We start from the raw sequence: 21,633 nt of genomic DNA, 5'->3' as shown, positions 1-21,633 counted from the left end.
AGGGCCACCGGAGACCGAACTCATCTTTGCTCCTTGCTCTCTGTCTGCAACATGCCTGTGAGCAACCTGACCAAACCCTATGAACCCAGAGGCAAGTCGCCAGGGCCTAATCTCATTAAAAAAAAAAAAAAAAAATTGCTCTTTTGTTCATCCAGCGTCCCAAATCCTTTGGAGACACTGAAGCCAGTTTGGAATTTCACATTTCCCCCATCAGCCCATCCATCACAGAAGACTACAGGTGAGGGCGTGGAAAAGCCACAAAGCCCCCTTAAGAGAAATCTTCAGAAATCCAGAAATAAAGCCAACAGATACTTTGTTTTTAAAAAAAAAAAAAAATCTTCAATTGAATCAGAGGTTAACTGCAGGTCCGCCGTGTAGACATTGATTCATTCCATGTGTGTTTATTTATCTACAAACATTCCTGTTGCATCAAGTGGCCTCAAGGCCTAGACTTGTGCCTCTGAACATCCCCTCCCTGGAGAATTCTCAAGCAAGGGTGGAGCTCTTACTCCATTCCTCGATTTCCCAATCTGGAAAATGGGGGCCAAAACCCCAGTTCTGTACATAAGTTTGGTGAATTTAGTTAGCGACTTTTCATTCGTGCATTTTGAATTTGAAAATGCACAGTGACAATTCTAGGAACTATTTTGTGGGGAGGGCTTTCTCTGTATTACACATCCAATGGTAGATATTTAAAGATCTACTGAATGTTTTCTTCCTTACCCTGATAATAATGAGGAGGCTGGAAGAGCGTAACGCACAAAAGGATGTTCCAAGAATCAAAGCCTCTGATGAGAATGTTAGTAAATTCTCTCTCCAAACAGATTCTAAACTGGTAGGACTTTGTAATTAAAAAGATCTAAGCTCAAATTCGTGACTTGAGAGCTCTAGAACCTTGGGAAAATTAATTGAACCTTTCTGAGACTCAATTTCTTACCTTCAAAATGGGCATTAAAACACCAAGCTCGGGTGGGAGCATGGGTTGGACTGGTGGTGGGTATTGAGGAGGGCACGTTCTGCATGGAGCACTGGGTGTTATGCACGAACAATGAATCATGGAACACTTCATCTAGAACTAATGATGTAATGTATGGGGATTAACATAAGAATAAAAAAAAAAAAAAAACACCAAGCTCACGAAGGTTTGTTTAAGGAAGGTGATTATTGGAGCAAAGCACCCTACCACGTGCCCAGCACATAGTAGGTACTCTATAAATATTAGTTTTAGTTCTCTCACTCCTCCAAACTGAAACCCAGATACATACAAAGACCAAAAATGAGCACCCAGCAGTTTTGAAGAACGTTTGGTTTCCATTAGGAGGCAAGGAAGGTGTAAGATTGAACTCTTGATCTAACGTGAAATCAAGGATGCATTTCCTGTACACACACACATGACTCACCCTTAGTTTGTATGCACTCAGTATTGTAACTCTGTAGCATATCTCTCCCTAATTTAATAACATTTCTTGCATCAACAATGACTCCAAGGTACTTTCTAAACCTGAGCTCATGAACTCTCTCACTCTCTCCCAAGGAGAGGCAGCTCACTCAGGAGGAGCGAGCACCCTTCTTCCAAAAGAGTAGGTAGACAGATGACACAGAGATGTGGCGATATTCTGGCAACCCAGAGTAAAAAGCGACTCAGCTCTCCTCATTCCCACACCAGACAAGAGAAGGCAAAAGGTTGACCAACCTATGTAAGTGGACCTGCCCAGTTTCAAGCACAGAAAATGTTCAAACCGGAAAAAGGTAAGACCAAGGGCTCCTTAGCCTTGACCCAAACTCCCCACAAGTGGAGAGCACGAAGCCAAAGTTCAGGTTGAGAAGGAGACACACTTCCAGCCACACTAAGATTCACCTTACAAGACTAGATTTTCCTGGCAAGCATTAAGTTTAGGGCCGAGATTCAAAAGTGCCAAACTTAAAATGATGATCTCCGTTTTTGTTGCAATCAGGGGTACCATCCTCTACTCCCCATTCCCATCTTTTGCCTGACAATCCAGAGCCCTCCCAAGGGCACTGCTGGCTACTTAGGATTACGTTCACCCCTAGGAAAACAACAACATGCTAAGGGGACACTTCTCAGTGTAACAACCTGTCACTCCACCTTGGAACGCTCTAGTTTCCAGAGTGACCAACACAAGGAGGGAGGGGACTTATTTTTATTGCTAAGGAACAACACACTGTATGAGTTTGCTAAACTCGGGAGTGTATATACCTGTTACCATAGCAAATGCCCCTGCCCCAGATGAAAATAGGGGGGAAAAAAAAAACCCACTCATCTAAGATGCCATTCCTTCTTATACACCTCTTTGGCACAATTCTTGCTCATAAAATGCAGTATGAGATTCAAAGGTTTTTGGTTTTGGGTTTTTGGGTTTTTTCCCTCCAGCTACCTGAAGTTCCTGCTAGTCATCAAAACGGACCTCACTTGCTAAAATGGGTAAACAGAGACACAGAAGACTATGTATTTCAACATGGGAAAGCAGGTTGAACAGGGATTCTTTTCAAAATTCTTTATATTTAAAAAATAATGTATTTCTCAAAGTCCAGGGTCAACCCATCCCAGAGGGAAACTGCATATTTATCTAGAAGCCTGTGGAGTAACTCACATTTTTTTTCTTACTTTGAGAAGAAACTAACTTGCCATCCTACTTAAAAATTGTCCAGTGGGTTGGCATCATGGAAAGCTATGCAGATTTTTCAGATCCTATGTCAGAGTCATCTGGGCAACCCACTCAGAGCTCAATAATTAGCCAACTGTGTGGGACCCACTAACTACATATAAAATATGTGGGGGAAATCTATCTCTGGCGAAAGAGGAGAGGGTGTCTTGTTGGCATTTCTTATCTCCAGCTCATGTTTATTATTATTATGATGGTTACTATTATCATTAACACTGAATGCACTACATACTCACCAAATCAAAGAAATAGTGAAAATGTGTGTGGCTGAACGGAAATGTCAGGAGGTTTGGAGGAATACAGCTTCCTGTTCTAACTCTGCCACTGAACTTGACCATGTAAACTTGGGAAAAAAACTCAGAATCACTGCTCTGCAGTTGCCCCATTTATAAAACGTTACTAACTAAAAAAAAATTACCTTGAGGTTCAAGTGTGGTGAAGTCACGTGTCTAACTGTAAAACTGCTACCAAATTATAACCAAGTATTAAGGGACCTGGTCGATAATAAACACAAACAGACCTGAGTGTTTCCCCCAAACTGAACAAGCATCCCAGTATTTCTGCACACGTTGGAGGCAGCAGACCCGGAACTTGAGAGTGAATAGGTCTGAATCTAAAGCCCTCCACTCCCCAGCTGTGTGAGCTCAGGCAAGTGGCTGAACCTCTCCTTTTCTCCATCTGTGAAATGGAAATAATACTTAGCCATTAGGGGTGAGGGTAAAATAATAAGGTCCTCGGCACATGAATACCCTCACGGATTAATAAGTTGGCATCTACTAACTAATAGGGGAAAAAAAAAAAAGGGTCAAGATGAGGGGAGAGAAGGGCCCACATAAGTACCAGTAGATAAGGTGTACCTTATTACCAGTGGCAGTTTTTCTTGTTTTTCCCCAAACCGGCACGCTGCCCTTAGATGCCTGCTGCTGACAGAAGAGGGGAAAAGTGTGACAGGCTTTTCTCAAAGTGTAGAAATAACATCAAGAAAATGATTTTCAGATAACGGCTGTGTGCAGGCGACACTCTCCCATGGCTGCAGAGAGCGGCCTTTGAGAAGCAAGGCGGCCTGGGCTCACCACACACCGACACCCATTTGTAGCGTCAGGGACACTAGAGCTAAAGCAGGTGATGTCTTGCGTGAACAGCCAGAAGCCAGAGGGCCCGGGCCCTTCCCTCTACACAAACAGGGGGCAGAGGCCTTGACTCACTGAGTATGTCAGGAAGAGGCACTGAGGGGGCTTCCAGCAGAATGCATTCCTGCTGCAGGACGAGACTGTTTACCTACCGAGCAGTGCGCTGAGAAGTGGCAGCTGAGACAGAATCGGCTCACTGCTCAGACCACATGCTCAGCCCTGAGGATGCAGCTGGGGCCAGCTGCTTCACCTACCGGACCCCTAACCTACATCTCCTTCCTCCAGACGAGACCCCATACTGGAACTGCCTTCCGCTGCAACTGTAGCAAAGGCCGATGGGACAAGGAAGCTGTTTCATGGAGGGGGACCAAGAGGAAGGTATGATTCCTGGTCCAGTGTCACCCCTGAAACACACGCCCAAGTTTCTCCGACGGCAAGGAAGGCCGGGAACAGTTCCCAACACCTCCCTCCATGAGAGTTATTAACCTTCACAGATGTATCCCCAGTTCTCCCAATGACTGGCAAAAGTTGAGGATTAGGAGAAAAAACATCCTCATTTTGCCCACCTCTTGAGTGACATATACTATGTCCTCACCCAGCCTGAATTATTTCAAATGTTCTCTAAAATCATAAAATGTCAGGGTAAAGAGAAACCTTACGGGTCATCTTCTCTGGCTCATGTATTTGACTAAGGAAGAACATGAGGTTCAGAAAAAATGAAATGACTTGCCCAAGGTCATGCAGACAAACAGGTGCAAAGCCATGGCTAGAATCCAGGGCTGTTGACTCTCTAAGCAGTGATGGGCCCCCCCAGAATGTACACTCTACTCACAATATTTATTTCTACTATGCTGCTAAGTCTCCCCTTACCATGCATGAATCCTCACTGTATTCCATACATTTAATTAGTATTTCAATGACATAAGACAACCTTTGCATAAGGTACAGAATTCACTTAAGTTTTAGGCAAGGAATACCAGATAGGAAAAACATACAAATAATAGAAGTATAAAGGTCATCACATGAAAACTCTTCCACCAAAACGTCCTGGTGATGGATTTTCTGAAGAGTATTTTAAAATCAGACTCAGCAACACTCTTATTTTAAACATGAACGCTAAGTAATGAATTACCCTAGCACCAAACTGTTATCACAGAAAAATGACATTCGTTAGGAGCCGTCACAGTACCTGGCACATAGTAAGAGTTTCTAAATGCTTCAAAAAAACATGGATCTACAAACACTCCCTGGGTTTAGGAATGCCCTAGGCTGACCTAGATTTTTTATTTTCCATTCGTACCTTGAAAATATGTACCTGATTGATTCTGTCATCTACTCTGAGGTTTAACGCCTATTCTGATAAACTGATACAGAGGTTTTAACAACTAACAGTATGAGTAGGAGGTAAAGTAATGCTACAAAAAAAAAAAAAAAAAATCTCTCTCAGAAGCCTATTTGGTAACACTTCTCTGTCCTTAAAACCTCCTTACCTTCAAAGGTAAAATTCATCCTGAAATTCAAAATGTTCTCACATGGGTCCTGCCTTCAGGTTTCCTTCTCTCTTCCCTTTCTACAATCAAAGTAGTTTTCTTCATATTTATGTAAGCCTTTCTTTTACTCTAAACTTTCGGCATTCTTCCCACACTGTTCTTTCTATCTAAAATAATCCTTTCCCTGTTCTTACACCTCCCTCAAATGCTTCTGAAATAGCCATGTTCTCCCTGAAGCTGACCCGTGAAATTATTCTAGCCTAGAAGTGTTGGAAGACAAAGCCCAACAGGCACAGAAAATATAAATAATCATTGATCCACACGCAGGTCCATAAATTCACACCATGGTCCTCCTGCACCTTCAGCCATGGAAGCATCTGGAGCCCAGGGAAGATCTCATCTGATTGACCCCCACCAGCCATGCATCCACCAGGGATTTAAAGGCTCCTAAAAAGATTCCACAGATGAAGAATGGAGAGCCGAGGTCACCCACCTGACCACCCGAGACCGGTCCCTATGAGGATTTTTCCAAAAGTCTATGAAATAATCACTTAAAAGCTTTTATTCATTTTTGATTATTTCTTTTTGTTCCTTTATTAGTTCTTTCATACTTTCCTGCTCTTTTTTTCTCTCTCTTCCTTTTTAGCCAAAAGGGATGTTGCAGTTGAATCCACCATTCCCCTCCTCCCCTCCTAAAGCAGTGAGGGCTCGCTTTTTACTTTTGTTTTTGTGTTTACCCACTTTACTGGTACAAAAAAAAACCTCTTTTTTTTTTTTCTTGCCCTTTTTGATCCCATCAGTAAAACTTCTCATCTTGGACAAGCATTAAAACAAAACAAAGCAAAAACGTTAATTGTCTTCACTTGTGCAAAGATGACATTTCCCCCCTACTCAAAAGTTCATTTTCGGGGCGCCTGGGTGGCTCAGTTGGTTAAGCGACTGCCTTCAGCTCAGGTCATGATCCTGGAGTCTCGGGATCAAGTCCCGCATCGGACTCCCTGCTCAGCAGGGAGTCTGCTTCTCCCTCTGATCCTCCCCGCTCTCATGTTCTTTCTCTCTGTCTCATTCTCTCTCTCAAATAAATAAATAAAATCTTTCAAAAAAAAAAAGTTCATTTTCACACACACACCCCCCCACACACGACATGCACAAAGTTTACAGTTCCTCTGCAGAACCTTGCAAAGCAAAAATCAACAGCTTAGCATAGCTCCCCAAAGCTACCAAGAGGTTTCAAATGCTTGAAGGGAACTTGTTTGAGGTTGATTTGTAGTTGTTTCTCAGGCTCTGAGAAATATTATATTATGCGTCAAAAACACATTTAAAAATATAACTCATGGTTGGGGCAAACCACACTGAACTTGAATTGTTTCAAACTCTTAATCTGGCCCTCGTAGGTTACTTTGGATGGTCTAAGCCCCAAAAGTAGCAATTGAGAATAGATAATTATAAAGAATATTGTCATCTAAATTCAGTATCTAACTGGTGTGACCCTCATTTGCTGGGAGAGTCCCAGCTTATGCCCATTATCCTAGTATAATTATTCACAGTGTCCATTACATTCTCAAAAGTGTCCCAGTTTAGATGGTAAATTATATGAATTCACTACCTATACACCATCAAGATCTGAAAACCAATAGCCTAAAACCAGCCAATACTACTTTGGGTCTTAAAGCACCATCCGGGTCAGTATTCTACAATTCTCAGGGACAGAACTAAATGCTACAGAAAAGGACAACTGAAAAAAGTTGATGGGACAGTAAGAAGCGACATTTGGGAGTGTCCAGTGACAGGCTTGGACCCAAGCAGCAGAAACTGGAAAGCACCTGGGAAATATGACGAAGTTGGCCAAATAATCAATAAATATTTATGGCTTGGACAGCAATATTTTGAGTGTGTCTGTAAGCATGGCTCCCTGCCAGTGAAATTGGATCTACTGCAACCTACACCACAGACCAATTTCTTTCTGTATCTGCACGGAGCCTCTAAACTACACAACTAAAAGAAAAAAGTAACACAGATAGGCACAGGGCTTTGGACAAGTAGCCAAGCAGAAATAGCCTGTTTATGCAATTTGAAAAACATCTACTGACATTTTGAAAAAAAGATGTCTTTAACCCAACTGAAAAAAGTAAAGCTATAGACACATGACAAATAGAAATGATAGATTTGGGAATTGTCTTGACGTTCTCAATGCTGAGTTAAGGACTGCTTAGCAGCTGTAAGCAAAGAGTGGGCCTAAGAGGCTGTGAACACGGAGCAGATCTCATCAGACATTCTGTCCGAGCAGGGAAGTGGGGCCAACATTTCATTCTGGAGCAGCCGATAAAAATATGGAGACTGCATTGTCAATAGGCAAATCCACCTCTATGATGACTGTGTAGGTCCCAGGATATTAATTACTCGGAGAAAATGCTCCCCATAAGGCAGTGATAGAGGAATCCATACCTTACCCAGGGACAAGTAGTCGGGGCGTCTGTGTCTGGATTAGCCAGGGGTCGTGGAGGTCTGGTAGGTCCGCGAGCAGAATCCCAAATCTCGCCCTCCCTCCTTGTGTCAGAAAAACTACACACAGTCTCCTGGCCCATGAAACAGACTTGAAAATACTACATTTTAGTTGGAAAAAATAAAACACTTGGTGTGTAGACAGCCAATGTAGGGGCCTATGGCTTCTTTAGGAAGCAGGAAAATTAAACTACAGCCGTATTAAGAAAACTAGTTGTTGATCTATGTCTCTCATTGGCCAGATTGTGAGTGAGATTATATGCAGAGCTGTGTCCGTGATGCAAGAGGCAAAACAGGCAGCATCAGGAGGCTCCAGGAGGGATGTGACCTTGGAAGTGAACATAATCGCCTCCCCACCTGCGAGAGAGAGAGAAGTACATCTGGAAGACATTGGAAAAACAAGAACCCTGGCTCTCTGCTTGGTGATCTGAGGCAAGCATGGCTCTAACCTTCAAGTACCTTCCTAAAGCACCGCATCTGGACTGGCAGGCCTGGAGACTGCCCACGGAACAGGCGTCTCCCTAAGCTCAGAGCAGTCATGCAAGGTGGCCGGGAGCCCTGCACCTCCTCGACCCCCAGAGGACCCACCATCGCTGCTTTCTCATATGCCCCCTTTATACATATATATGTATATATATATACATATATATGTAATTGTTTATATATATAATTGTAATTGTTTATATATATGTAATTGTTTTAAACATATGCCCCTTTTAATTTCCACAGTTTCTATGAGTAACATGGTGCTTTTACTTTAGGTATAAAATGCCTGCAACAGCTCATCAGTTTGTACGTTTCTAACAGTGTGGCCTTGGGCGAATTATGCATCTCTTTGAATATCATTTTCCTCATCTGAAAAAAGGGATAAAATGATAGCTCTCCCCACCTGAGTTAGTGTGAAGAGTAAAAAAGTATTATTTGATGTGAGAGTGCCAGGTACATAACGTAGGCTCCATAATCTGTCATTTGTGAATAGCAATCTACCTTCAATGCTAGCTCATGGGATACCACTATAGCCATGGGTCATTCATTCCACAAACCAGAGAGACGTCTGTAATTATGCTGTTGCTATAGCCATTGTAGAGTTATCTGTGCTCTTTGAAAGAGAGAGCCCCACTTTCCTGAAAAATCCTGACCTACACTAACCAGCTCTCTGCCTTGCAGAGATTTTGCTGGAGCCCAGGGTCAGCTGGGTTCTTGGAGGCTGACCACAGGCTGGTTTGTCCCCTGCGGGGGGGGGGGGGGGTGATCCTCCTACAGGGTGGTCTGGTCTCTTTAAGAAAGAAAAAAAGTTACATAGACAAAAAAACAGCAATACAAACCAACCAAAAATGCCAGGAATGCAAGCTCTGCCAACCAAATAAATAAATAAAATGTGAGATACTTTATAATAACTGGACATGATGCCTTTTTCAACTCTGCATAACTGAAACACTGCTTTTTTCATCAGCCCTTCAAATGTCCCCCCGGCCCCTAGTCTTGGTGGCCCTCTTGCTTAGAGGTAGCACTGATCACCTCCATCACCCAAAGTAACTGACCAAGCCCTGTGCCTTTCTTTAGCTCTGAGATGGGACCTGGAGACACTCAGACACTCGGAAAGTCACCCGGTTCACTGTGTTGGTTCTGTGAGACATAGCATGGAACCTCATTGGCATGAGATCTCAGCTGAAAAAGGAGAGGACGTGCACAAGATAGCAAGCAGTAGCCCCTATGAAACATTTCAAGGGCCCCCGAAAATTCTACACTGGTCAGGCTCATTTTCTGTTGACTTGTTTTCTAGTTAACTGTTGAGAATCTGTTACGGGTCAGTACTGCTTTAAGATTGTGTGCACATCAGTAGACATAATTCTCCAATCAACCCGATGAGATAGAACAGTCATTACACTCATTTTGTGGATGCAGGAGCGAGAGCACAGAGAGATGAAGTAATTTGCCCCAAGTCACACAGCTAGTAAGTGGCAGAGCTGGGATTCAAACCCAGACAAGCTGGCTCCAGAGTCTGGGCTCTGAACCACCCGGCTCATTAGTCACTAATGGAGTGTGGTCTGTAGGGGTATGGAAGCACAGTGAACGAGCAAGCTTAATAGCCTGGGCAGCTCTGACCATCTCTCTTGTCTACGCTGATGAAGACACAAAGACTGACCAAAGGGACAGTGAAAGGAACGAATCTTCCTATCTCTAAGGGCAAGAGGGGTCCCCGATGAATGCACATCCCCGCCGGGGTAGCGAACATCCAGAATTAGAACTCCTACTCCTCCCTGGACATTATGCTCACCTCACCGAGAAGGTGGAATGGGGAAGGAGGGGGAAAATGAAGTGGCTTGGGAATGTATTTGCTTTGGCACCCAGCCTCCACCCTTCTCAGTAAGCTCCGCACCAGGAGGGAACTCCATAGACTCTCCACTCTCCGTGGCTTTGTTTGTTTTAGCCCATTTAAGATCCAAGAGCCCCTGCAATCACATATTGGAATCAAAATGGTATACCCACTTTACACTTATAAGGGATGTCCGATTCCCAAGTTATTTCAAAATATATGTTAATTTGGTACTTAAAGCTGTTAAAAATCCTGGGAGGTCTCAATCTAGAAGAAATGTGAATAAAGGTTCTGGATCAGGTCCTAGCCACAAAGACAGGCAAATAACCCAGGACTCCTGTTCCAACACCCACTTCCCTACTGCCTCCCTACTGGCTCCCATGGATTGGGGTGGATTGGGGGGGAATCCTGGCTTAATTATTTAAGCCAGAGAAGACCCCAAACTAGTTGTCTCCACACATAAGAAACTAAACTACCCAAAGAATCATTCTGAAAAATATTTAAGTCACAGCTGTGGACACAAAGCCACGCTGTGCAAAGTTAAACTTTAAACACATGTCCTATATGGTCTGATGGGCAAAGCAAATCCCCACTTACCCAGTGTCTTCCCCACCCACCAACAAAGGCAGGCAGCCCTGGCCAATGCTTCTTCTATCCTTGCACCTGCAAGCTTAAGCCTCAACTGAAGTTTCTTTGCTGAGCTTTTCAAAGGCAACTTGCAGTATTACTCAAGGCAACATACACTGAGAAGTTAGGAAAAGGGATTAATTTTACTCTAGCCACTGGCTTACAAGATTTTCTTAAGTAAGTGACTTACCTTCTCTGGGCCTCTATTTTCTTCTCTGAGATATGGGTACAATATTCACATCTACGCTACTAAAAATTCAGGGGAAAAAACCTAAACCTAAACTAAAACTGCTATGTATATTTTCAAGTTTCTCTGTTTTTCCCCAAGACAGTGCCAGAAATCAAATCTCATTATGATGAATGGCAGGAGATTGCTCAATTTCTCTGACCCGTTGAAATTTTGTTGTATCGAAGGCTGCTTACAAAACCTGATCAGTGGCTTGTCAACCTTTTTTGAAAAAGAAAGGCACTGTAAAGACACTTATTATAATAGATGTTGACTGTAGCATTAGGGCTTACTGTCCCCATTTTACAGATGGGAATGTCAAGCAAAGTTACTTGCCTTGAGGCTTATTTTTATCAATAACCAAAGTAACAACACCATGTGCTCAAAATCTCTAATATACAATATTAAATTACCCGCCCCCCAAAATGACTTCAGTTGTTTACTGCGATCTAAAACATGTGTTTCCAGGGGCGCTTCTTCATTTCCAGCACACGAAATCCACTGTAGGTATGTGGACTAACCTATCTTACACGATACTTCCCAGACAGCCAAATCTGTCTCTTCCCCATAAACACACATATAAACAAGCCATTCTTAAAGAAAGAACCTATTAGTTGAGTTTATATCTTTGCTGGCAACTATCCTTTCATTTCTTTGATACATGGCTTGGATCAATTGTGACTAACAGAATTCATTCTGGCTTCATTGAACCCCAAACACAACCAGCACAGCGACATCATTTCCGAACCGTAGCTCTAAGCGCCTGAAATGTCTCCGCGGTTCTAGTTGATCTCAGCATTGCTCTGACCGTCATCATCCTTGTAACAACAAACAAGCTAGCCTTCTTTGTGCACTCCCCAGGGGAACTCCCAATACTGGGGCTGAATCTTAGGGGGTCTAACAGGAGAGGACAGGGCCATGTCTTCATGAACATTTCGGGAAGATCTCCAAGGGACAGAACATCAGCTTGGCTTATGTTGGAAGTTTAAGCAGGTGAAGAAAGGGTTAAAATAAACAACTGATGATGGCAGAGGCAAAGAAGTGTTAACCAAAGGCAAGAGCAGCTAAACTTATCAATAATCAGATACAACAGAGCAGCAGGTCACTGCAATTAATTATTTTCCAGAAAGCATCACCTTCTCTCCATATCTTATAATATATATATACCTTTAGCTCTAAAATCACTAATCTCAAAAGGATAGCTGGCAGTTCCCTATTCTAAAAGAAAACATCTATTCTTCTCAAACTGCATTTATTCCTGGACTTCTGGACCCCATGAAACTGTGTAGGATCAAACACTGTGTCTAAGACAAGATCAAATTTCTTTCCTATCCCCTTCTTCTAAATCCTTCAAATCAAAGAGTTGGATAACACCACCCACCAAAGACCCAAAGTCACATTTGGGGTCAGGATGTTTTCCCTCTTCTAACAGATCTTTGGTACAAGAGGACAAACATATGGCAGATGAGAAAGCTTTGGATAAAGTAAGTAACCTGCATGAACAGAATCGGGATGTTTCCAGAAGTTAAGATGATCCTTTCAGTTCTCCTACCACCTCCTTGCCCTCAACCCAGAAAAGAGGAGCTAGATAGCAAAGGGGCATGTGACAGAGGAGCTCAGGAAGGCAAGACGTTTGAAAATGTGCTTGTAGGCCAGCCAGTGAGACACTGTTTCTGCTCTTACTGCCCAGGGCCCTCCACCCAGCTCCAAGTCTGGGGGATGCAGGGGCTGTGGATGATGTCTTCTGCGCAGTGTCCATCCCCACCCCCCACCCCCGCCCCAACGCTAAGGAATAAGGCCAGAGCGTGCTCACTCATTTGGAAAGATTTAAAAAAAAAAAAAAAAAAGCAGGAATGAGGGTGCTGGACATTCTATAAGCTTTTTCCCACTACTCACAAAAACACAGCTGTGAAAATAAATACCACCCCCCCAAACAAGGGTCTCAGGCCACCAACAGTCCTCCTCCTCTTCTCTACCTTGCTCCAGCTGCCACCAGCATCGCCTCGCTCAGGCAGAAACGCACTGCCTCGGAGGAAACAGCGGAAAGGGGGAGAAGCGGAGGGGACCCAGCCTCTGGCCGAAAGCTGGCGTGGGGGTCTCGACAGTTACCACTCACCCGGGGAGGGGAAAAGCTCCAGATCGACTTTTTCCGTCTTGATGATGGTGAGAGTCGGTTTGAGATCGACGGCCGCCTTCATGGTGCCAGGAGTGGAGGGCAGACAGGATTATAGCAAGTTTGCTGTTATTCTTGTTGTCTTTTTAATGGGGATTAGTAGCAGGGGAAGGGGGACGGGGGAATCCGACTTTCTTCCCTAAGATCTCAAATTCCCGCTGACTTTTCCCCGCGCCCAGAAGGTGCGCGCCCGGCACTCTCTCCCGGGAAGTTGGCACTTTGCGGAGAAGTGCGCGCGCCCCGGGTCCCAGCCTCGCCTGCGCCTCGCCCCGCTCCTCCTCGTCCTCGCCCCGCTCCTCCTCTCCGCCGGCAGGCAGCTTCAGCTCACTCTCGCTCTCCGGAGCCGCGCTCTCCCTCCCTCTCTCTCTCCCTCCTCTTTAGGGCGTTTCTCGCGGCGCCGAGCCTCGGCCGCCGGGTCTGCGCGCCCGCCCCCCCCCAATCCCCCAGGATCTCCGCGGGGGGGGAGGGGGGCGGGGCCGGCGGGGCGGGGGCGGCCCGGGGGCGGGGCCAGAGAGCCGCGGCCAATCGGCGGCGGCGGCCCAAAAACGAAAGGAAGGCGGGGCGGAGCTCCGCGGCCACCCGCGCCCGCTGCCTGCCGAGGCCCAGCCGCCGGGCAGCGGATAGCTGAGCGCGGAGCCGGCAGGGCGCTGAGCCCGCTGCCCGGCCGGGAAGGGCCCAGAGCGCGCGAGCAGGCTGGGTGGCAGAGGGTGCCGCGGCCGTTTCGGGAAAGTCCGTCTGATTCGCCACGCATTCTTGAGGACTTGGTCACCCGCTCCTGCCCCCTTCCCAGTAGCAGCATAGTTTTCCGAGTGCGTGTACATCATTCATTCACAAAGACTGACACACAGGACGTGAGGCATGCGGAGGAAGGGGCGTGCGTGCGAGCGGGCGCGGGGGGTTCTGGAGCCAGTGTCCTCCAAGGGCTTTGGGAGTCCTGGACTCTCGCCGGTTAGTGAGTCAGGATTCGGTGCTGTGTTTCTGGAGGAGTCTTCGATTTTTCAGAGACCCCCCCCTCCCCCCCGTGTCATGATTAAGAAATAAGTTAGGAAAAGCCAGAGGCAGCGTTCCTGAGCAGAATTCTCGCGGACCTTGAGAAGGATCAAGCCCAAAGCAGCCTACGGGAGACCCCAAAACAAAGACCCAAATGCTTATGTATTATGGGGAGAGCAGCGAACAGGGCCCCCAAACTGGAATCCAGTCATGGGCTTCCGTAAGCGTCCAGTTTACCTAGAGCAGCAGTTGGGTGTTAGGGGAAGCGATTATTCTGTTCCTCTAATTATGTCGCCATTGGCCTTTCCTTTCACAAACTCTCCTCCACTAGGTAAAACTGACAACCCTACTACTGCCACCACCAACAGCAAAAAAAGTGATGCAGAGGCTCTGTGGTTTTGAACTTCTGGAGTACATCATTCGCAGCTGTGACAGAATCACAACGCACAGCCCCTGTTCCATTTGGGAATTCCAGACACTTCGGACACCACAACACGATCCCAGATAATTAATGCCTGCACTAATACTTTGGTTATCGTAAGTGGACCTAGTGTGTTCTAATTAACACATCAACCAGTAAATCTAGAGGAATGAACACAGACTCACGTGTATAGCTAGAGCCAGACATTGAGATCTACTTTGATTAACTAGAAGATTAAACATCAGTCTTTCTGAACAACCTCAAAGAAAGCTATTTTTAATACTGTTTCCTGATTTCTAAGCCTATGTTGAACTACCACCACTTGTCTGCAACTGACTCAGATCAGTTTTAAGACACCTGCTTACCTTCACCTAATCCCAGTTTTGTCTCCTTGAAGCATTAGTAACTTGCAGTTTTCCCACAGCAAATGGGAAAAGGAGCCAGGAACAGAAAATAAATCTCTGGCTCCAGGTTCCAAATTCAGATTACACCCGTCCTTCAGGGACCAGAGGAAAATATTTGTATGTGACAATTCTAATTTTTGAAAGATTGTTGTAATCCAGCTGTGTTTCCAAAAGGTGTGAGAAAACAATGCTGGCCTCCAGATGACAAGAACAGACACTTTTGATCCTGGGAAAAAACCGGAGGAAACGGCTGGAAGAATGAATTGGATATTTACACGTCCAAAGGAGCAGCAAAAGAAAGGATCTTGAACCCATCCTGCCTTGCCTGCTCTGAATACATCAGCAAAAGAACTGAGCAAATCAAGAGTTGCTTTGGGGAATCTTGTTTTATTGATGTGTTAAGAAAATGCTGTTATTTTTAAATCCAAGTGTGAGTACTTTTCTACTTGCAGACAAAGCTGCCTCAGAGCCAGTCTTCTCTCTTCCCCAGAATCCTCTTCAGCTTTCTTCCCCAGGCTAGCCTGAACCCTGCTGCCAACACCCCCCACCATCAGACACTAAAAGAACCCACCAGGATCCAACCGGAAGCACTTTCCACCCCACTCCCGCAGTGGGGGAATTCATTCCTTTGGTTCTTCAACAATGACATCTCACCTTGTCCATCACCCTTTTGTAACCCAGTCCTGCTGCACGGAAGCTCAAAATATTTGAAGGTCCGAATCAAGGAAGGGGGTTAGGCAAGACAGGAGGGTGGGGGAGATAGCCAGGGGCCGCCACAGACCTCCAGGAAATCTCCTTCTACTTGAGGTTGATTGTGAACAGTGAAGTTATCACGAATTATGCATCTAACTTCGGATCTAACTGAAAACTTCGCTTGGGACAAGGGGCACTGATGTAAACAAGTTAAAATATGTTCACAAATGTGGGATATTAATAACCCAATCGGGCCTGCAAGTATCAAATCAATGTTGATAAATGAAATTTGCATTCTCTTTACGACATGAGTAGATTCTTGTAAATGTTCTACTTAACTTAGATGGCACTTCTATCTTACCGGAGCCTAAAAAACAATCCCTAGCCCAGTGCCTGACACATTGCAGACACTCAGGAAATATCTATTCAGTAATGAACTATCAACTTCCTGGTCACTAGGAGCATCTACTTTGCCACCAACTCTCTCTAACTCAAAGGTTTAAGTGAAGCTGGTTCTGCTATGGCTTGTGAAGATGAACTTAACCATGTAAGCTACTCTGCCCCTAGGTCTGCCCTGTGTCCCCCACGTCAGAGCAGAACCCCTATTCCCCAGCATTCGTGCCCACTCAGGTTCACTTGTGCCTCAGTTTCCCCACCGGCAAAACAAGAGCAGCTGGGCCTTGCCTTCCAGCTACTTAGGCAAGTTGTTCCAACTTGTGAGGCACTCCAGAAAAATCAACCAAGGAAATACTTCCTTGCTTTTGTTTGTAATGCAGCAGTCTGATCCTCCTACACTTGGGAGAAAACAGGATTGTATTTTTAAACATTCCTAAACCCTAGGGAATTACACCCAGCAAGCGCTAAAACTCCCTAAACTAGGAACTTCATGTCAATAAGGGTCAAAACAGGGCTGCAAGAGTTGGGGGACAGGGGTGTGCAGTTAGACATTAATGATCTCGAGCAACTAGTCACATTTTTATAAGAATTCCCTCACATGCATAGAAGATGTCCAAAACATTAACTTTCTCTTTACTACTCCGCCCCTCAACTCCACACCAGCCTCAATAAAAAAGAAAGATAAAAATACACCAGATTTCAAACAGTCATGCAAGACAGACTCTCCCTCTCCACAAGCGTGCTAGAATAAGTTATTTGTCTCTTTCTTGAATCTTAAACTTCACCAAACCAAAGAACCTCTGAGTTTTGAGCTAAAATATGCTGTCTTGGAGGTAGGTGCAAAAAACATTCAGACCACTAACGGCTGATCCAGAACAAGTTTATGACTCACAGATGTTGATTTACAGGTTCAAATGTAAGATTAAAAAAAAAAAAAAGTCCTCAATTAACAACCTGTCTGAGTTGCGTTTGTGGTTGTTTTTTCTCTGAGAAAAGGCAACAGTCCCCGTCGCACACAGGGACCTAGAAACAGGCCTCTAAAACTTCACTCTAAAGCAAGTGGTTTCTCCATGATAAGTTGAGTCATTAAAAAAGCACAGTGGGGCAGAAAACTGCCTGGGGCTTCGATATCTACCATTATCAAGCAGCAATAAAATGGCAAATTGGAGATCGAAAGGAAAATGAAAATAACTCTCTTAATTAAACTCTGATGCCAGAAGGCCTGAGGGTCAGTTTAAAAACCCAAGTGGCGGGCTCAGAGCTGTAGGGCTGCAGGCTGGCTCCGTGACCTCAGCAGAGCCACTTAACCTTTGTGTGTGACAACCTCATCTCTGTTTCAGGGAATCAAATCACCCCTGGCTCTCCCGACCATGTAATACACACTCATTAGCTATTGTTTAGAAGGTACAATAAACAATGGGCCGTAAGAAGAGCCCTAGTTAGGGGGAAGTAGTGGGGGGAGGGGGGCAGGGAGAGGGAGGACTTAGGGGCTGCTTGGCACACACAATCAAAGATGAGAGTGAGCAGTGTAGGCTTGGAGTAGGACTCAGGTTTGAACTCTAGCTCTACCCGCTAACTGGCTAAATTCCTGCTCCTAAGTCACTTACTCCAAAACCTCAGCTTCTCCACACTCAAGGCAGAGACAATAATAGCACCCTGCTTTTAGGGTCATTTGGAGCATTAAATGGGATGATGCATGCAAAGCACTTAGCACGGTGTCCGGGTCAGAAAACGTGCCCAGTTAAATTGTTGTTACTGCTATTAAGATCCAGGATGAGGTAGAATAGTCAAGAAATCCTGTTCAATCTCTAGGACCATCCCCTTCGCTGAGTAACTTGCATCCTCTATTTACCTGAACTGTCTTCAGGGACAGATAGGGAGAACGATCATGTTAATTTAAAAATCTCTCCAGACCCCTTCCTCACTCAGTTCCTGATTTGGGAACTTGCCCAGCTTTGGCCTCCTTTGAGAAATCCCATCACTACCTGATTAGAAGAGAAAACTGCAGATTTGTATTTAAGAGTCATGGAAAATCCGTAGTTCAAATTCAGAAGGAAGATCGTGTGGGTGGTACCTCGGTAGAGCCAACATCTTCGATCTTGGCTTTGTCATGTGTTGGAGCTAGCTGGGAGTCTCTTAGAGATTTTCAAGTCTAGCCCTCCTGCTCACCAGAGGGAAAAAATGAGTTTGAGAGGGTAGGTCATTCTGCCCAAGGCCACACATCCTGAAAAAGACAATGTCCAGTCCTACAACAGTATCCCTGGGACTGCAGTTCTGTCCGTGGCATGTCCTTGGGTCTACAGATACCACACTTGCAGAAGCCACGCCATTCAGCGTGGTCTGTTACGGGACACTCTTGAGACACAAAGCAGGATCCAGTGTACACAGAAACAGATAGATGATCAGCCTCAATTTCTGGAAATCTGACAGTGTTCTCTGCACCCGATGTGTTGTCTTTGGGCAAGTGCAATGCAGGATAACCACACTAGCATTCCCTGTGGGAGCCAGCTTGGCATGGGCTGTAGGGAGAGAAAGGGTCTGGGTTGGCTCTATTGCTGTCTGCAGTTTCTTTAGACTGTAATTATAAACCATTCAGCTGCATCTGCAGCCCCAACAATGTGGGATGGATTGGCCTAATCCACAGACCAAGCGACACTATAAAATCCACCAGTTTAGACATCACGTATTCCTCTAGCAGCAAATTGGGCTCTACTCCCCCAGAAAGAGGTGAGGAGCTGCCTATCAAGGCTGCAGGGCTCCGAGGCTTCCTCTACACCCACACTGAGCCCATTTCCTGGGATTGTTGCTCCCTCCTGGGCCTGGATAATGCAGAATGCAGGCTACCCTATGAGCTTTTGGGGATCATGTAATCTGGATTCCAATTTAAATTGTCCTAAATTGGCCTCTTGAGGAGGTAGAGGGATGATAGCCTTAGCACAGGTGGCAGGAGCACCAGCGTTCTTTAATAACCTGAAGAAGCAGAGAAGCAGACTCTTACCAAGGAGCTCTATACCCCAGGAGAACAAAATCCTGGCCCCCTCCCCAGCCTGCAGGTGGTTTCATCTGGTGGAAGGCTAAGGCCTTCCTCTGATCTTACCCTGCTTTTCTCTTGGGTTACAAAGACAACAGCAGACTTCAAAACAGATGTTCTCTGCAGTTGTGGTCTGAATCTCAAATTAAGATAATTTCATTGTGGAATCTTCCCCATTTTCCTCCCCCTTTCATTTTAAAATGCCAAGGCAATTGCCCCAAAAGACTAGCATTTACCACCCCCAGAGATGAAGGAGCAGAGATAGGGCGGAGAATTTCTCCAGCCTGTTCTTGATGCTGGAAGTGAGGCGGGAGAAGCAGAGAGCACGAGAAGAAGAAGAAATCATCCTGATGGGAAAAAGGACGATGGTACAGGAGGAAGCACTAGCAAGGGACCTTCTTGGAGAGCAAAGGAAGGACAAGTCAGGGTCGGGGGCAGGCATGAGGAGTCACAGCAATTCTATGTCCTCGGCATTTGGGGACTTAAATCCCTAAGATCTCAAAATGAAATTAAAGCCTGGTAATGTGTCCAGTATGGTCACCGAGCCCATTTCAAGGACCTGCATGGCCGTCAGCCATGGAAGGACAATAAAGCAAATCCACAGGAGGTTCCCAAGCTGGAAGGTTGCATGGGACATCGAGGGGGAGAGAGGAGAGAGGATCTCAGGAGGAGGACACAGAAGATGCAAGGGAAGGTCAAGTTGGAAATCGACCTCAAACACAGACTTTCTCCCCACGGGGACGTGCTGCATGCAAAGAATCTCCCTCCCCATCCCCACGAGGTGCTCCTCTTGCGCTCAGAGGCCTGTGCAGACACCTAGTGAACATTTGAATGGGCACGTCCCCTCCGACGCTACCTAAAGGCAGCAACCGGCCTGAGCCATCACAACCTCCAGTACCCAGCTCAAGATGGCAGGAGCTTAATAAACCCATTGATGATTTAATTAATGAACAGGTAACTTCCTCACATTCCAAATATGGATCTTTAACTCAGATATCCGTCTTCGATTTTATTGTATTTACTTACTTTGTTTGTTTGTTTAGTTTTGTCTAATGTGCGACTCAAGGTTGCCCAAAGTTCAAGAGCAAAGACCCAGCCAAGTGATGCTTTTCCAGCTGAAAAGGTCTTTATGAAGTTTTATTGGGCTCCCGTCCTCTCTGACCTCCTGTAAAGGAAAATGTTGCTGAAGGTCAGCATATTCATTTTATTTTTCATCTGAGCATTTTCGGTATAGGTGTTTGTGAAAAATGGCATCTGGCTTACCACAAAGCCAACCAGCTGCTTTGTTGTCAGTCTGAACTTTTATGTAACCTACTGTCCGTAGTCTCAGTCTGCTGCTCAGAGGCAGTCTTTAGGGCCTTCTGAACTTTAAGTTGAATCTTCTATATCACTGATGATCATGAAGGTAAGATGCCCAATCATTATATCCATAAAGATTCAAGAGAATGCATGAAAGGAACCCCATTGTCTCCATCTTTGGGAGGAAGAATAGACTGTCAGATGCTGATAGGGAGGTCAGTACCTGTTACAAATCCCCTTTACCTTGTCAAATTTGCTCTAACTGGTCAGGTTTCTGGAAGCACGGGCCATACTGTAGGCATCCCCCAGAGTGAGAGAACGAGAACGGGGAGGGAGTGGGGACGGGGAGGGCAGAGGGACCTAACTGAGGCACTGGCACCAAACAGGTCACACACACACACACACACACACACACACACACACACACACAAAACAAAAAAACACCAAACACCTCAAGAAGGCCTAACCCCTCTTGCCGGCTGGACTGTGGCAGACCACTGCTCTCTGTACTTGGTTATATCCACTACAGGATAATGGAAGTGTTGCAACAGAAAAGCAGGTTGATCTTAAACCATAGAAACCAAGGAAATAACAGGCTCTCGGTTAGGGTCCACAGTTACCACCAAGCTGTGATGAGGATCATGAACACACATTCTTTTACATCACCTCAACCAGAGGACCTAAGTCCTTTTTATCTTGGGCCTATTATATGAGAAGAGGCCCAAGGAAAAATTGAACGTGTCACACCGAGAACATCTTCCTAGCCAATAACTCTAACATTCTGTGGGTCGTCTACAAACATCTTCCTCAGGAACGTCTGTAGCATCTGTCTCACCTTTAGCATCCTGCACTGAACGTTATCATGTCATAAGGAATTCATACGAATACCACTTTGCCCCCTGCTGAATCGTGCAATGCGGAGGACTTTTTAAATTCCCTTGCTGTTTCAGATCTTCTTTTGTACATGGACTGCCCTGAAAAATGTACACAAAATCCAGAATTCCATACCTATTCAGGAACATAAATCCATAAAAACAACTCTAGGGTGTCCAGGGTAATTACTCATTTTTGGAATTGACTAAGTACCCCTTATGCCACTGATAGAAAATTGACAGTTGAGAAACAGCCTCAAGAAGGGATATGTCGGGCGCCTGGGTGGCTCAGTTGGTTAAGCGACTGCCTTCGGCTCAGGTCATGATCCTGGAGTCCCGGGATCGAGTCCCGCATCGGGCTCCCTGCTCGGCAGGGAG

At 45.4% G+C, this 21,633-nt stretch overlaps 1 protein-coding gene and 1 long non-coding RNA gene across 6 annotated transcripts in view; one reads left to right on the top strand and one right to left on the bottom strand.

The window, feature by feature from the left end:
- ETS1 (ETS proto-oncogene 1, transcription factor) overlaps window positions 1-21,633 on the bottom strand; it is a 102,201-nt gene that overhangs the window by 52,937 nt on the left and 27,631 nt on the right. The window contains exon 1 of one of the 5 annotated variants that reach the window (XM_031035847.2): window positions 13,093-13,547. The exons of 2 other annotated variants lie outside the window; for them this stretch is intronic. In XM_031035847.2, the coding sequence (XP_030891707.1) occupies window positions 13,093-13,174 (82 nt within the window). In that variant the 5' untranslated portion in view covers window positions 13,175-13,547. Of the gene's footprint in view, window positions 1-13,092; window positions 13,548-21,633 lie in introns of those variants that run through there. 2 more of the 5 variants (XM_031035849.2, XM_006740553.3) reach the window with 2 other exon arrangements.
- LOC115938415 (uncharacterized) lies at window positions 13,725-15,960 on the top strand. Its single transcript, XR_014138853.1, has 2 exons — window positions 13,725-14,676; window positions 15,139-15,960. It is a non-coding gene; the product is annotated as an uncharacterized LOC115938415 (long non-coding RNA).

Source organism: Leptonychotes weddellii, chromosome 11 (assembly GCF_054177405.1).
Source record: "Leptonychotes weddellii isolate Sample4059 chromosome 11, ASM5417740v2, whole genome shotgun sequence".
In the NCBI taxonomy this organism is placed as follows: domain Eukaryota; kingdom Metazoa; phylum Chordata; class Mammalia; order Carnivora; family Phocidae; genus Leptonychotes; species Leptonychotes weddellii.
Note: the sequence above shows the minus strand (reverse complement) of the source record. Positions and strands in the feature narration are given on the sequence as shown.